General features: G+C 46.5%; 1 protein-coding gene across 3 annotated transcripts in view; it reads right to left on the minus strand.

Moving 5' to 3' along the window:
- The window catches only part of LOC8038100 (telomere-associated protein RIF1), a 94,178-nt gene that overhangs the window by 54,469 nt on the left and 26,045 nt on the right, over window positions 1–13,664 (minus strand). For all 3 annotated transcript variants that reach the window (XM_029966961.3, XM_029966960.3, XM_029966962.4), the window contains exons 17-20: window positions 13,305–13,451; window positions 11,885–11,966; window positions 7,951–8,108; window positions 2,947–3,135 (exon numbers count right to left, since the gene is read on the minus strand). In XM_029966961.3, coding sequence (XP_029822821.2) covers window positions 2,947–3,135; window positions 7,951–8,108; window positions 11,885–11,966; window positions 13,305–13,451 — 576 coding nt within the window. The remainder of the gene's footprint in view (window positions 1–2,946; window positions 3,136–7,950; window positions 8,109–11,884; window positions 11,967–13,304; window positions 13,452–13,664) is intronic.

A 13,664-nucleotide genomic window follows, 5' to 3' on the forward strand; every position in this document is an offset into this window, starting at 1 on the left:
GCCTCTCTCCTTGGTGGCAAAATATTTAATTAAGAAAAATTACTCGCCAAAAGTTTAAATATGAAATAGAATTATTTTCAAATCCCTGTGGCAATGTGAAAGGGTTGCTGAAGATTTTTTTTAGTGGAGACAGCCGCACTCACTATAGTAGTCGAAAAATAACAGAATGTTAAAAAATTGTGTAGGACCATGTTGATAAAAGTAAGTATTGACAGGAAGCAATAACCTATAAAAGATTTACCGTTTCTTGTTTCCATTTGATACATTGAGTTTTGATACAGTCGATTTTAATGTTTTCAACTTCGACACATTTAATAACATAGTATTTGGCATAAAAAAAATACATCACTGGAAGTGAAAATTATTTGAGTTTAATTAGCAGGTGTATAAACAACACAGGATAATAAATGTGTTAACAGAGCCTCAGTTCGTTGTGTGCATGTTAATAAATTTCCTCTACCCCCCCCCCCCTCCCTCCCCCTGCCCTGCGTGTCCCGCATTTTGCTAGCAGGAAGGTGGTCACCCTAAATAAACACATCAACAAGCATGTTGCTGTGTCAGACACTGGAGCATGCACATAAGCCTACACAAACAAACTCGTTCCAGATAGACAATGAGTGTTTTATGATTCATACTGTTGCCGCGAAGCTGTAGCAGGTACACTAAAAATAACGGCTTTAATATCTTTCGGACGTTCACACATAAATCCTTGAAGTACACTGTGGGGATTGTGATCCCTCAACATTCTGTTGCGTCAGCGTTTTGGCACGCCGTGGCGGCCGCGCTGACGTAGCGAGAGGTGGCGCTGCTTACCACTGTGGGTGGCTTCCTACTCTCCCCCTTTGGGGCGATTTTCGTAACGAACCCCCGCAGAGAGGAGATCGACGTGTCGCTCCTTAATTGGCCACTTCGCCCCCGCCGTTATCTTAAAACCAGTGAACAGCAGTATCTCGCTCTCTCTTCTTCCTGGGATTTCGGCGGCGGCGACAACGGGGAACCGTCCGGTGCACCGGTGAGCTTTTACCCCCGTCTTTTGTATCTTTGCGAACGACCGTTCGGCCGGGGGCAATCTCCACACCGACGGCGTTCACCAGCTGATAGCCGCTGTCTCCTTGTTATTTGTTTTGTATTGTAAATAAACAGAGTTTATCACCGTGACCGACGTGACTGGTGTCAGCATGCCACGCGAGTACGAACCTGCTTCATGGTAGAGCGTCTCGCTGCGAACGTGGTACTCCCAAAGGCAGTGGCCCAAAGGAGAACCACAATTTGGCACCCAACGTGGGGCACCAAATTGTGGTTCTCCTTAGGGCCACTGCCTTTGGGAGTACCACGTTCGCGGCGAGACGCTCTACCATGAAGCGGGTTCGTACTCGCGTGGCATGCTGCTCGTTGAGCGCAATCAGACACCAGTCATGTTGGTAACGGCGATAAACTCTGTTTATTAACAATGAAACAAATAAGAAGAAAACAGCGGCTATAAGCTGGTGAACGCCGTCGGTGTGGAGATCGCCCACGGCCGAACGGTCGTTCACAAAGATACAAAAGACGGGGGTAAACGCTCACCGATGCGCCAGATGGTTCCCCGTTGTCGCTGCCGCCAAATCCCAGGAAGAGAGCGAGATCCTGCTGTTCGCTGGTTTTAAGATAACGGCGGGGGCGAAGTGGCCAATCAAGGAGCGACACGTCGATCTCCTCTCTGCAGGGGTTCGTTAAGAAAATCGCCCCAAAGGGGGAGAGGAGGAAGCCACTCACAGTGGTAAGCAGCGCCACCTCTTGCTACGTCAGCGCGGCCGCCACGGCGTGCCAAAACGCTGACGCGACAGAATGTTCAGGGATCACAATCCCCACAACACACCCGAATTTGCGCAAATAAGCTCATCAGAAGTGATGTATTAAAATTCTTACCCCTTAATCACACATCTCCAAAATGGCATGCACATGCAAGGGACTGAGGTTGTCACACTTGTAAAGAGCACACGAGAGGAATAACTCCGCCATTTACACCACGTCAGATGTTCTAGTATCTAGTAGTAGGCCTCCTCGGCATAGACGAATACGAATACGAAAACAGCCCGCCTCCTTTAAATGACGAAGACGTCTCCAAATTGGTATTCTTTCCTAATACGACTTTGAAATGTACACAGCAGTTTATGTTTGAACTTCCGAGACAAACGCAGAACACCTGAAGAGGGAAGTTCACGATATTTCGAGCCGCAAATGACCAAAGCACGACGGTCTATGCGCCGGACACCACGATAGACGCAGTCACTTCTCTGAGATTGCTTGCCTTGGTGCCAAATGTCAAAGACTGCTGAAACTACAAAAAGCCCGGCGGGCGTGAATTTACCTCAAAAGTCTTAAGAAATGTTGTCTCAATCCAGACATTATAACACTGGCAACAGTTGTTTGTAATACACTTAATTTGTGAACCTGTACAAGAAACTATGTGTTTCACGACGTATCCAAGGCCACTGAGGCCAGTCAGACTGCAAGGGTCAAGCGGGCTGTGACACGAGCGCCGCTACACGGCAGTGAGTGGTAGCGCGTCACTTTTTTCTCGGAGCTTGCCAACTTAGCCAATCCAGTAACATTGGTTACGACGGACCGGACTGCTAGTTGGAAGAACTTCTGAACAATGTGCTCGTATTAGATTGATCCTTACCACGGTGTAAGATGTATATACAGGTGGCACCTAATCAGCTCCAAATCACGTGGCCGCTTGTTCCGGTTACGCATTTTTTACTAATAATTTCTGCGACTGCCATTGCGTGGAGAAAAAGCTAACTCGTGTTTCATACGCGAAGAATGTTGAGGAAACAATTCTAAGCGGTAATTACTGAAAATACAAAAATTGTTGCATCGCCCCTCGAAAACCAGCTCGCCTATACTTCGGCTTTATTTTATATAAAATCCTGCACACACACCGATCGCCGGCGAGCATACCTTTGGGCCGACGCCACTGTTGACAACCTTGGAAACCTTGGTAGTCTTTATGAGGACGAAGAAAGGCGCCAGGGGCATTACGAACAGCCTCAGAAACTCCTGCTGCACCTGAGAGCCGCACAGGGAGCTCAGCAGGTCCTTGGTCAGCCGGATAACCTTGCCCGTGGCACTCATGAGCGGCTGCTTCACCTGAAAACAAGCAAACCAAGGGGAAATCAAATGTCCCTGTGGCTGGCTTATAGGAGTGTATAATGCAAATTCCTGTGCTTGTAATGCACATACCTGTATACACAATAGCGCAAAAAAGGGTGCACATATTTTTTTATTTTTTTGTTCTTTTTTGTTTTTAGAGCTGCCTATCTCACAAACCCCTCCTATACTTCGTTCCAGCTTCCGTCCAAGCGCAGCCAAAGGTTGAGGGACGGTTCACAACTTTGAGAAGAGCATTCCTACGCGCCACAAAGTAGTCTGCAAAAGTAATTTTTCTTTAAATAACTGTTTTGTGCGTAAACATTGCACAATATTCCAGACGTGTACTGCTAAGAATGATTTGCAACTAAAGGAATTAAATACCTGAAGTTTGTTTTTATAATTATATGTAAATGCATGTGGTTTGGTGAAAACACGTACATCTGCTGGCAACACGGCTGTAGCGCTCGGTTTTTCTGCTGCTTTTTCACACTGAGTCGCTTCAAAACGTCCTTTCGCAAAGGCACGTTTGGGCGTCAGGCGCGAGAGGTCGTGATAGAATATCTACTTTCAAATTCGGCAGGAGACTCCGGCTGCGTCATACCGCGAATGCGTTGTAAACAAGAAAAGCGTCCGACCCACTACAATTCACTGATATGCGGCGAAATCAGGGCACTCCTTTACCTGCCGATCACATTCAACGCCGAGAAGCTGGTGGAAAGGACTGCGCCTCAAGCCCTGGTATATCCAGACAATAGAATGAAACACCAACGGCCGCGTCATCGGGCACCTTGCAATGTGTACTTACATTTCGAAACTATATGCCGAAAAGGTGGAAAGCTCGGACACAGACGACAGCGGCCAGCCTACGTACTGACATCCTTTGTGACTAAATTTCAGAACGTGAAAAGGCACTTTTTAAACCTGTAGCAGACGATACCGTTGATACACCCATAGCAGACGAAATACTCGGCAAGCGCTGGCGGCGCGGACGACCAGCGGCGCAGCGGAGTGGTACAAAAGTGCAGGCCAGATCGCGTGACCTATTGTCGGCGTGTGATTGGCTCCGGCCACACGTAGCTTTGGCTGCGCTCGGACAGAAGCTGAAACGAAGTATAAACAGCTCTTCTTGTTTACAACCTATAGACACAGTTCAACTGCATTCTTTTTTTTTTCGTCCCCCGCCAGGTAGTTCTTTCGAACAGGTATAATACGAACCCAAAGTAAGGCATCCGCAAGTTTAATGATAATATGCAATGCTGGAGATGTTCTTTTTGTATATTCTTAAATTTAATCCACCAACGTTTTATAGATAATTGCAAATTTAGTTTATTTTTGGTAAAATTAGGTGCTTTGTTTTATTATCTTCAACGAGTTCTCTAGTATAAAATAAATACAGTAACATGCTGAAAAATAACTACAGTTGTACTTTGGTCTATTGATCTAAATGTCATATGCCGAATAGCGGAGTCTTCTCTCTTGTGTTGTCCTGTCAGAGTCCTCTCTCCTATGTTGTCTTTTTCACTGTTGTTTTTCTTCTTTCACAGCTGTGTTGTGTGGCTGGCAGTGCTCACGGCCCAGGTCTTTGGCAGCCGGCCACCTACCGTTATCTACTCATGCAAGAGTTGCCCTCGTGTATAACCTGCACCACCCACTTTGGAATGCAAATAGTAAAAAAAAAATTATAAAGGTGCCTAAAACGAAAGTTTTGCCTGTCACCGACGGCCTAGTCCCGCAAAGTGCTACTAGATAGCGCTAGCTATTTTTCGCCAATTGCCGCACATTATCATCATTATCGATGCGCAACGCAACAATTCCACTGCTTTCGTCTTCTGTTTTTCACGGCAACTTGCCAGCATCGTTTTGTCCTCGTTTACCTGGCGCATGGTTTGAAAGCACGTGCACTGCTTGTAGAGTCTGTTGTGTCGTGTGCGCCGCGTTGTGTAGCAGGCTGCGTGTTCTCAGACGCAAACAAGCGGAAGCAATGGGCAAGCACAGATGGTCCTACATTGCGGGCTCCAAACTTCAAGTTGAAAAATATACCGTATTTGCACGAATATAACACGACTACGAATATAACGCGAGGGCAGGTTTTGATGCCCTCAAAAAGAAAAAAAAATTACTACTATTATAACGCGAACCAAGGCCGCGTCAATTTCTCGCACTCGGGGGCATAGTAGATGTGAAAAGTTAATGTAAATAGAAGAAATATCAGTTTATGTTTTGACTGCGCTCATCCTCCCTGCTCAGGTCATTCCATTCACAATCCACTTGGCGACTACGCGGATAAGCAGCAGCACGGCACCTGCTTGTCTGGTAGTTCCTTTTTCTTCCGTGCGAGCCCCTCGGCAGCCAAACAAGGCATGAAGCAGAAGCACCAACACACAAACACCAGATCACTCTGGAGCAGAAACTAAACAATGCGCAGGCAGAAAAAAGAGTGCTGAATCCGATACAGGATCACACTTCTTGTTCTGGTTCCTCTGCATAAACAAATGCCTCGTGTTGCACGATTGCGTCTTGGCCAGTTTTAGCTTGGCTTGTGTTGACTTTACTTGGCCCGGCTTGGCTTGGCTCGAATTGGCCATTGCCCGCATTCCCGCATGGCGGGCGCGCGCGCTGAGTTTCTGCGGCGTGCACGCGTTGTACAAACACAAAAGCAATAAAAATGCTTTTTTATGTTTTCTATTCGCCCCTTCACGTGGCCCAATAGCTAATAAATTACCTTCCACACACCCACTTCTTTTCCCACCGAATATTTTGCATTGAGCCGGAGGGATGGCTTTCTCCTCAGGCTTTCTCCAGACTCGCGCGCCTCGTGGCTGAACTCGATTCCGAATATAATGCGAGGTGCGTTTTGGAGCACGTAATTTCGAAAAAAACATGAGTTATATTTGTGCAAATACGGTACTAAATAGTAGGGGTGTGCGAATACTCGAATATACAAATTCAAATCGAATAAAAAGTTGCCGAATAATTCGATTCGCGAATCAAATTCCTAGTATTCGGTTACTCGAATATTCAATATATTCGGCCAAAGACGCGCGGTGGGCGCGGAGCAAACAAAAAAGCAGTTTTTTCTCCCGATGTAAGCGCCGTGATGTTAGACAGATCATGCGAGAAACACCTCTTGGTCCTACCATTCCACAAAACTCTAACGCACAGGTTAGAAAACAGAAAAGTAACGAACGCCACAAACTTTGTAGCACGAAGATTTACTCACGATCATGACACAATCTACCCTTGAATCACAACTGAAACATCCCGTTGCCGCTTCCAGAGAGGAATTGTTGGGAAGTCGGAATTCCGCGCCAAGCCTAATTCTTTTCACGAGTAAAACTCCTCGTTTCAAATTGAAGCGCCGATGTAAAACACACTTGCCGCACTCGCAAAAAATCGTCTACTGCACCACTGCACAATCACAGAAAGAAAACCAACGTTACCACGCCAGCGAAACCAACCGAGTTTTCGGCGTCATTCTTTTGGAACCGCAAATTCTGATTTCGAATCAGAACGACAACTTGGTTGGTTTCGCCGACGTGGTAACATTGGTTTTCTTTCTGTGATCGTGCAGTGGTACAGTAGCCGATTTCTGCAAGTGCGGCAAGTGTGTTTTACATCGGCACTTCAATTTGAAAAGAGGGGCTTAACTCGTGAAAAGAATTAGGCTTGGCGCGGAAGAAACGGAACGGAAAAATAGTGTGCCTAGATTAGAGAGGGTTTCCAACAGCTCGATAGCCGCGTTTGAATGACGAACTGCGAGAAGGTGCCGAAAAGGCGAAAGCGTCGGTCGGGTTCGGGCAGGCAGGGCAGGCATCGTCGCTCTTGTTTGTTCGCTTTCTTTCCAAGCGACAACGCAACACATGCACATTCACGATCAATCTGCGATGGAGCCGTCTTTGTGGTTTCAGTTTCGGTTGCTCCCTCTTTTAAATCGAGGCTCTCTAAAACAGGATAGATAAACGGAAAAATGGATGCGTAGCGGCAGCTGGACGGTGCCTTGTGCCACCTAACCACATTTTTTTTTTTCTTACTTTAGATTATATTGTTTAAGCCAGTTTATGTCGTTGCTGTTTACTCAGATTTAACACCTGTCTATTTATTTATGTGAAATCAAATCCCAGGTGCCATTTTTTTTCCTTAAAATGGAGACCAACAATCGCAAAACGCCCCTTTTCTGAGATATACAAATACTTAAAAAAAAAAAAAGTTGCGGTGTTAGGTTGTGTTTTTAAAAAGAAAAAAAGGCATGCGTGGCTGTAACTTTTTTTTTTTTTGTGACGTTTAGGGTAGATAGATTATGTTTGCACCATAAAATTGGATCTTTAGTGCCCAATGTTCAACAGCAACTGCTTTTTTTTTTTTTTTTTCACCGGAACTTTTTTACATTTTGATTTTTGTTTTGTACAAGACGTATATTCTGCACCAGGCGCGTACTCTGCACATATAATAATCGCAATCGCAGCACACTTTGAAAAATTCCTACAAATAAAATCACTATTCGATATTCAATTCGATATTTGAGTTTTTTTTCTTGATTCGATTCGGTATTCGATTCAAAAGCTACTATTCGGTATTCGCACACCCCTACTAAATAGACAAATAAATGACATTTTTTTTTAGCTTTACTTGTGTATTACTTGCATGCGAGCGGATGAAAAAAAATTAAAAAGTGTGGCTTATACGCGAGTATATACGGTAAATCCTCTTTCCTCGACTCCGGTATGTTTCACTTTCTTTTCGAAGCTAAATCAGAGTTAGCTTGGGTAACATTGCAATTCTGCGTTAGAAGATGAAAGCAGAGGCACCTCTCACCTTTGGATGCAGAACAGTCTCTGTGATGTGCTTGGAGTGCTCGGCATGGCAAGCTTCGAGGACCCAGCCCACCAGCCTGCAGAACCAGTGCAGGTTCCCCATAGGCAGCTGGCCACTGGGGCGCTGGCCCCAATTGGAAAGGCCAGGACTGCCACCTCCTGCAGCAGCACGAAATGCGCAAAATGGCTGACTCACGCACTTGCCACTGGTTACGACCAAGTACACTAAAACCTCTTGTGCTCTCTTACGATGAGAAACCACACTGGCGCCATTTATTGAGTAGACTTAGAACACCTCCAATCAACGTACAGTAATCCTCTGTAAGCGTAATTCAATATAACCCTAATTTGATAAAAGCGACAGAGGCAAAAATACTGAGCCAGCAGCCTTGAAGGTGGACGGGAACACTGCAGCACACTTTGACTGTATACTTAATCAAACAAACCTCGGTTATGAACAACAAGCGGAAACTTTAGAGTAAAAAATTATTACCGTAAAATTCTGAGCAAGTGCCCCCCACCCAAACAAGAGCCCCCCAACTTCACTGCTAATTTCACATTTCCGTGCCGTTCCAGGAAAGCGCTCCTCTCCCCGCTATGCACCCGAATCATGCACCACGTGCTGACCGCGCCCAGGCAACACTGGCCTGCGAAGTTCAGTCCAAGAATCCAATCCAATCCAATCCTACTTTGCAGCCCGATCAGCCCGGTCGCTACGCGCCATTGTCGCTTTGTTTTGGAGGTGTCAGGTCGGCTATGCATTCTTACACAGTGGAAAAAAAAATCGAGGTCATCCATTGGCATTGTGAAAACGGGAAAAACGTACACCAGACGTCTCGACGTATCAAGATCGACCGGATACGGGGATGGGACAATAGTTTTGACAATTTGCTACAGCCAAACTACGGGAAAGCCAAACTTTGACGAAAGCTAAGTAACGGCGCACCGGTGTTCAGTGAATACGTGGAAGATGCACTCTTTGAATACCTGGAGAGCGAAATAAGTGCAGAATGAGCCATAAAAACCAACATTTTTCTGAGAGGCTGTCAAAATAGCCATCGGCATGCAGTTGAGAAACATTGCGGAATGCTGCGAACTTTTAAGGGCGAAGCTCCTTAGGGTCTCGTCTTGTCCGTCCGGCGTCCGTGCTCACATCGATTGCCATCCCATCTGTCTTCTTAAAAAAAGAAAAAAAATGTTTGCACAGTCGACAGGATTCGAACCTGTGCGAGGAGACCCTAATGAATTTCTAGTCCATCGCCTTAACCACTCGGCCACGACTGCGGGGGCTCTGAGATGTGGTAGTAACTCAAGAGCTGGGGATGTCATGGATGAAACGTTGCATGTAGCCGCTCAACGTCTATACAGGAGAAGGCGCTGCGGTCAAATGCGTATATATAATCGCGTTAAACTTTGCATGCATTGGCTAAACGTTTAGAGACAAGACGGCGCTGGATCAAATGCTCAAATGCGTATATAACCACGTTCCATACCACACATTCTCTTTCTGACATTGACGAAAACGAAATCAGCACCATCAGCACTACGTATGAACAAAATCAGTATCATAAGCACCACCAGAGCTTCGCCCCAATCAACATCATTCACCACGTGGAGATGCGGTCATTTTTTTTCTTGCATCAGACTCTGAGGAGTCTTTTGGTGGCAATGACACCGCATTGCAGTGACAAATCTTCGGTCTAATAAAGTCTATGTTCTCAGAGATAAATAAAATATTAAATCCGTGTGCACTGCGCTTTTTTTTTTTCTTTTCGTTTTCCCGCACAAGAAACTTTTGTCGTCGCCATCTTGATTTTTGGTGCCGTTCTGGGATAGCGCCCCCCCCCCCCCCCCCCCCCCCCCTTTGCAGGTAATTTTGACTTGCGTGCAGGGGGGCACTTGCTCGGAATTTTACGGTAAGTGGAGTTCCCGATAATTTTATCACGGCATCAGTGCTCCTCGAAAAGCTCCAGGCACCGCAAGAGCACTCTCACCACCGCTGCACTCCACTTTGCTTCGAAGCAGCCGTAGGATGTTTTGCGTCTCCGCAGTTGTCGGAGTTTTCCACGGTGCCTCTTCGACGTCGCTTTGTGTTTACCCTGGCCGCACGCAAGGTCTACGATCGCAGCATCCGTGGCAGAAACAACAATGGAAAGTCTGCATCGACAAGCGCGAACGAATCAAAGTGATCCTCGGTAGCTTCGCCAACACGTTTTCAGACACTCCTGTAGTGTGTTTGAAAACATGCTCCTCTGGGAAATCATGCACCGACTCGGCAAGCATGCACTTGAAAGAAAATCCAACGTGCGCAAAGCAGTTGCTGATCTTTACTCTTCAGGTCGTGGGCGCTTTCTTCTCAATCCTGTCCAATAAGCCTTGCTTGTTCAGCAAAATGGTTGACAGTACCGAACAGCCAGTGCCGGAACGTCGAATTCTTTGACGATTTCGAACTTGGAACGGCCACTTTTTTCAATCTCGCAGAACTAAGCAACTTCCTGTAAACACTCCCCCTCTCCCACACAATGCACCGCGCACGTGTGGGCCTTTTTCCTCCAAGCTCCATCGATCCCTTGGTCTGATTTTGCGGGCACCGTAAGTAGCATGTTAACATGAACGCCGCTCCCCGCCCGCGTCACCGCATCGGCGGATCTTGCAAGTGGGGAGCAGAGCAGTGCCTGCAGCGCCCCGGTGCCGCCTTCAGCTCTTGCATTGCCACATCAACAACAAAAGCAGTGCTCTGCATGTTCTGCCATCCGTCGCTTGTTTGCTGTTTTCCCAGTTTGCCATTTGCCTCAATGAAGAAGGGAAAGGGAAAGCAAGGGTCTCCGCACGCCTCCGCATAGATTTGCATGTTTTCGGCACCGGGGCCTTCTTAATAAGAGTGATCAGCCGCCTATACACCTAGAATATTCTGGTTCTAAATGCGTGCATTTCGGTCAGGACCACGTTGAGCTTCAATAAAAGCGATAATTCGAAAAAAGCGATTTCATCATAACTAGGAAGACTGTATGTGTTCTCAGTTTTTACGAGTCATTCTCTACCGTTGCCTCGAAATACCTCTGGCCATGCTAAAAGCAACCGTTTTTCATAGATGCCGCATAGATTTTATCTTGCACATAGGATGAGAGGTTGCAGGATAGTTATATACGAAAATCAGGAGCGTTCCAGAATACTCTGGTCTACTCATGAAACAAATGTGTAAACCAGCTATATAGCTGACGTCACTCAGCTCACACACGCACAAAAACAAAGTGTGAAACCTGCCTAGATTATGACGGCGATAAAATAGGCCCATGTTCGCTCTGGTGTGAACACAACTAGAACTTGTTTGTGTAGACCCGCTGCATTGTTCTTGGCAGGTGCAGTTCATCCAGTTTAGCAGAGCTAACCCGTACTAGCGTGAGAGCACCAGCCAAGCGGTTAATAAAAAAAACTCATCTGTAAGTTGATAAAGTTGCCCCTTTGCTGTACTAGCCTGGCAAGATCACGCACAGCAGAATCTGGACGTCAAATGCGTTCCAAATTAACACCCACGGTGAGACTGTCCACAACCACCCACTGACGACGTTCTCTCTCAAGGGCGCATTTACGCAGTCGAGCAGCCACCACTTGCTCCGGCGTATGCTTCAGTTGCCCCATTATTGCACATAAAGGCTTAAAGCGCCGAGGGAATGGGAGACTAAAGGCGAGAAAAAGGAGGTGGCGAGGAGCGAGATCACATGACCTCCAGCGCAATTGCAACTGGCTAAACACGCCATTTTTCAGCCACGACTATTATTGGCAAAAAAGTGAGCGTATCACCACTGTACTCGCCCTTACCCGGCGCCAAAGCCATCTGCAATGAACGTGCACATGCTCTGTTCGATTTCGCCAACCGAAAAGTCACTCAGTACAACAAGCGCAGAAAAGCTGACGCTGTAAAAGCAAACACCCACCGATATTCTTGCCGATGGACGATGGCAGGTGCTCTCCGACGATCAAGAGGATGTTGCAAAAGGTGTCCAGATAGTTCAAGTCCTGCAGAAAATAGAGCAACATTTATTTCCATCAGAAAACCGAAATACCTCAGAAAAAACGAGTTGCGTCCTACTACAGCGCATGGACTTCCACACCTCCCTCTAAGACAGGGGTTGGCAACCTTTTGTTGTAGCGGGCCAAATTGCTGCAAAAGGAGACAATTCGGGCTTGACGAAAAAACGGAAATGGGGCGGGCGGAATCGGCTTATAAAAATAGAAAGATAACAAAAACACCATATACTCAAAGTGATATACAAAGTTGTCCTGCTGATCCAGGCACATGTAATGTAAGATTGCTGAGACCCCTCCCAGTACTATAAGATTTTTGGTGTTCTGCTCGAAATTACTTGTCAAGGTGCAAACATTTACATTAAAACTCTTAACTGAGAGTTGCAAAACATTTTTGAGGTGCTCATCTGTCATTCATAAGACCCACGTTTGACTTCGTGATCCCCCTCTTGAAAAAGTTTGTTCCCAGATATATATGTACTGTAGCAAAACTTTGATTGAGGCTGCTGCGAGACATCCTAAATTTGAAAATTTTAATTCAGTAAGGTCACCGAAAAACTTGAAACAGTCTTTCGGTGCAAAAAAATGCATTCTTCAGCTTATTGTTTATTTGAAAATCAACCCATCAGCTAACTTTATCTGGAAAATCTCTTGATCTATACTCCGCGACAACTTTTCTTGGCAATGCAGTGGAAGGTACACGGCCGCGTCCCCTCTCCCATTTTGAGTGTGCTCGGGCTCTCCTCCTCTCCCTGGAAATGGGGGAGGAGGAGAGCCTGCGTACACTCAAAAGGGGAGAGGGGACGCGGGCCTGTACCTTCCACTGCATTGCCAAGAAAAGTTGTCGCGGAGTATAGTTCTGAGTTAATATGTCCAATTATTATACCGGGTTTGCAACCAAACATATCTCTAGTCCTGAAGTGTGCGCTTTGGTGGTGTGGTGTGGTGTGGTGTGGGGTGGGGGGGGGCATTTTTTATGACATGCCGGGGGGCAGCATGTTATTGTCTCACGGGCTGCCGGTTGTACAATCCTGCTCAAAAAGAAGGATACACATTTAATGGCAGTAATGCGATTGGTCAGAACCACTGGCTAGACTGCACTAGCTGCCACCCGATTAGAAGAGTTTGACCATATGAACTCATCCATCCAACCATTTTCTAACTGCTGGCAGAAGTCGAGGGAAGAATGAACTTTGTTTTATACTTTTTGTGTCGATTCTCTAGGTGAAAGTTGTGCGCACTCCTTTTGCGAAGCAGCAACTGGATTATAATTTTTGGCAGCACAGTGGCTTGCTATTCATGCTGAGGGCCGCACTTCCAATTGCTAACCTCCTTGAGGGCTGGAGTCAGGCGAGAGTACAGCAGCTGGCAAACTTCGTGACATGCATTGTTGGGTGTGGCGCTCTCCACCAGGGCTGCGGTGCAGGCGAAGCATTGGTACAGCTCGGCCCACTTCCTTAGTACCGCTTTCTTCGTCTGCAAGGACATAGGTGAAGACGTAAAAACAATATGAGCGGCAGCCACATCGACAGGAATCGTCGGATTGGAGCGTGCTGGTAAGGTACAGGGGTAAAGGGAAAGCGACATAAAGGACAAAGACAAGATAAGGCATCTTTTCATGAAGACGCGTCATCTTGGAAGAATACCTCCGGAACAACTGCTGGCAGGATTGGTCGGATCGACAGGGGA

Source organism: Ixodes scapularis, unplaced genomic scaffold (genome assembly GCF_016920785.2).
Source record: "Ixodes scapularis isolate PalLabHiFi unplaced genomic scaffold, ASM1692078v2 PGA_scaffold5__190_contigs__length_132052651, whole genome shotgun sequence".
Taxonomy (NCBI): domain Eukaryota; kingdom Metazoa; phylum Arthropoda; class Arachnida; order Ixodida; family Ixodidae; genus Ixodes; species Ixodes scapularis.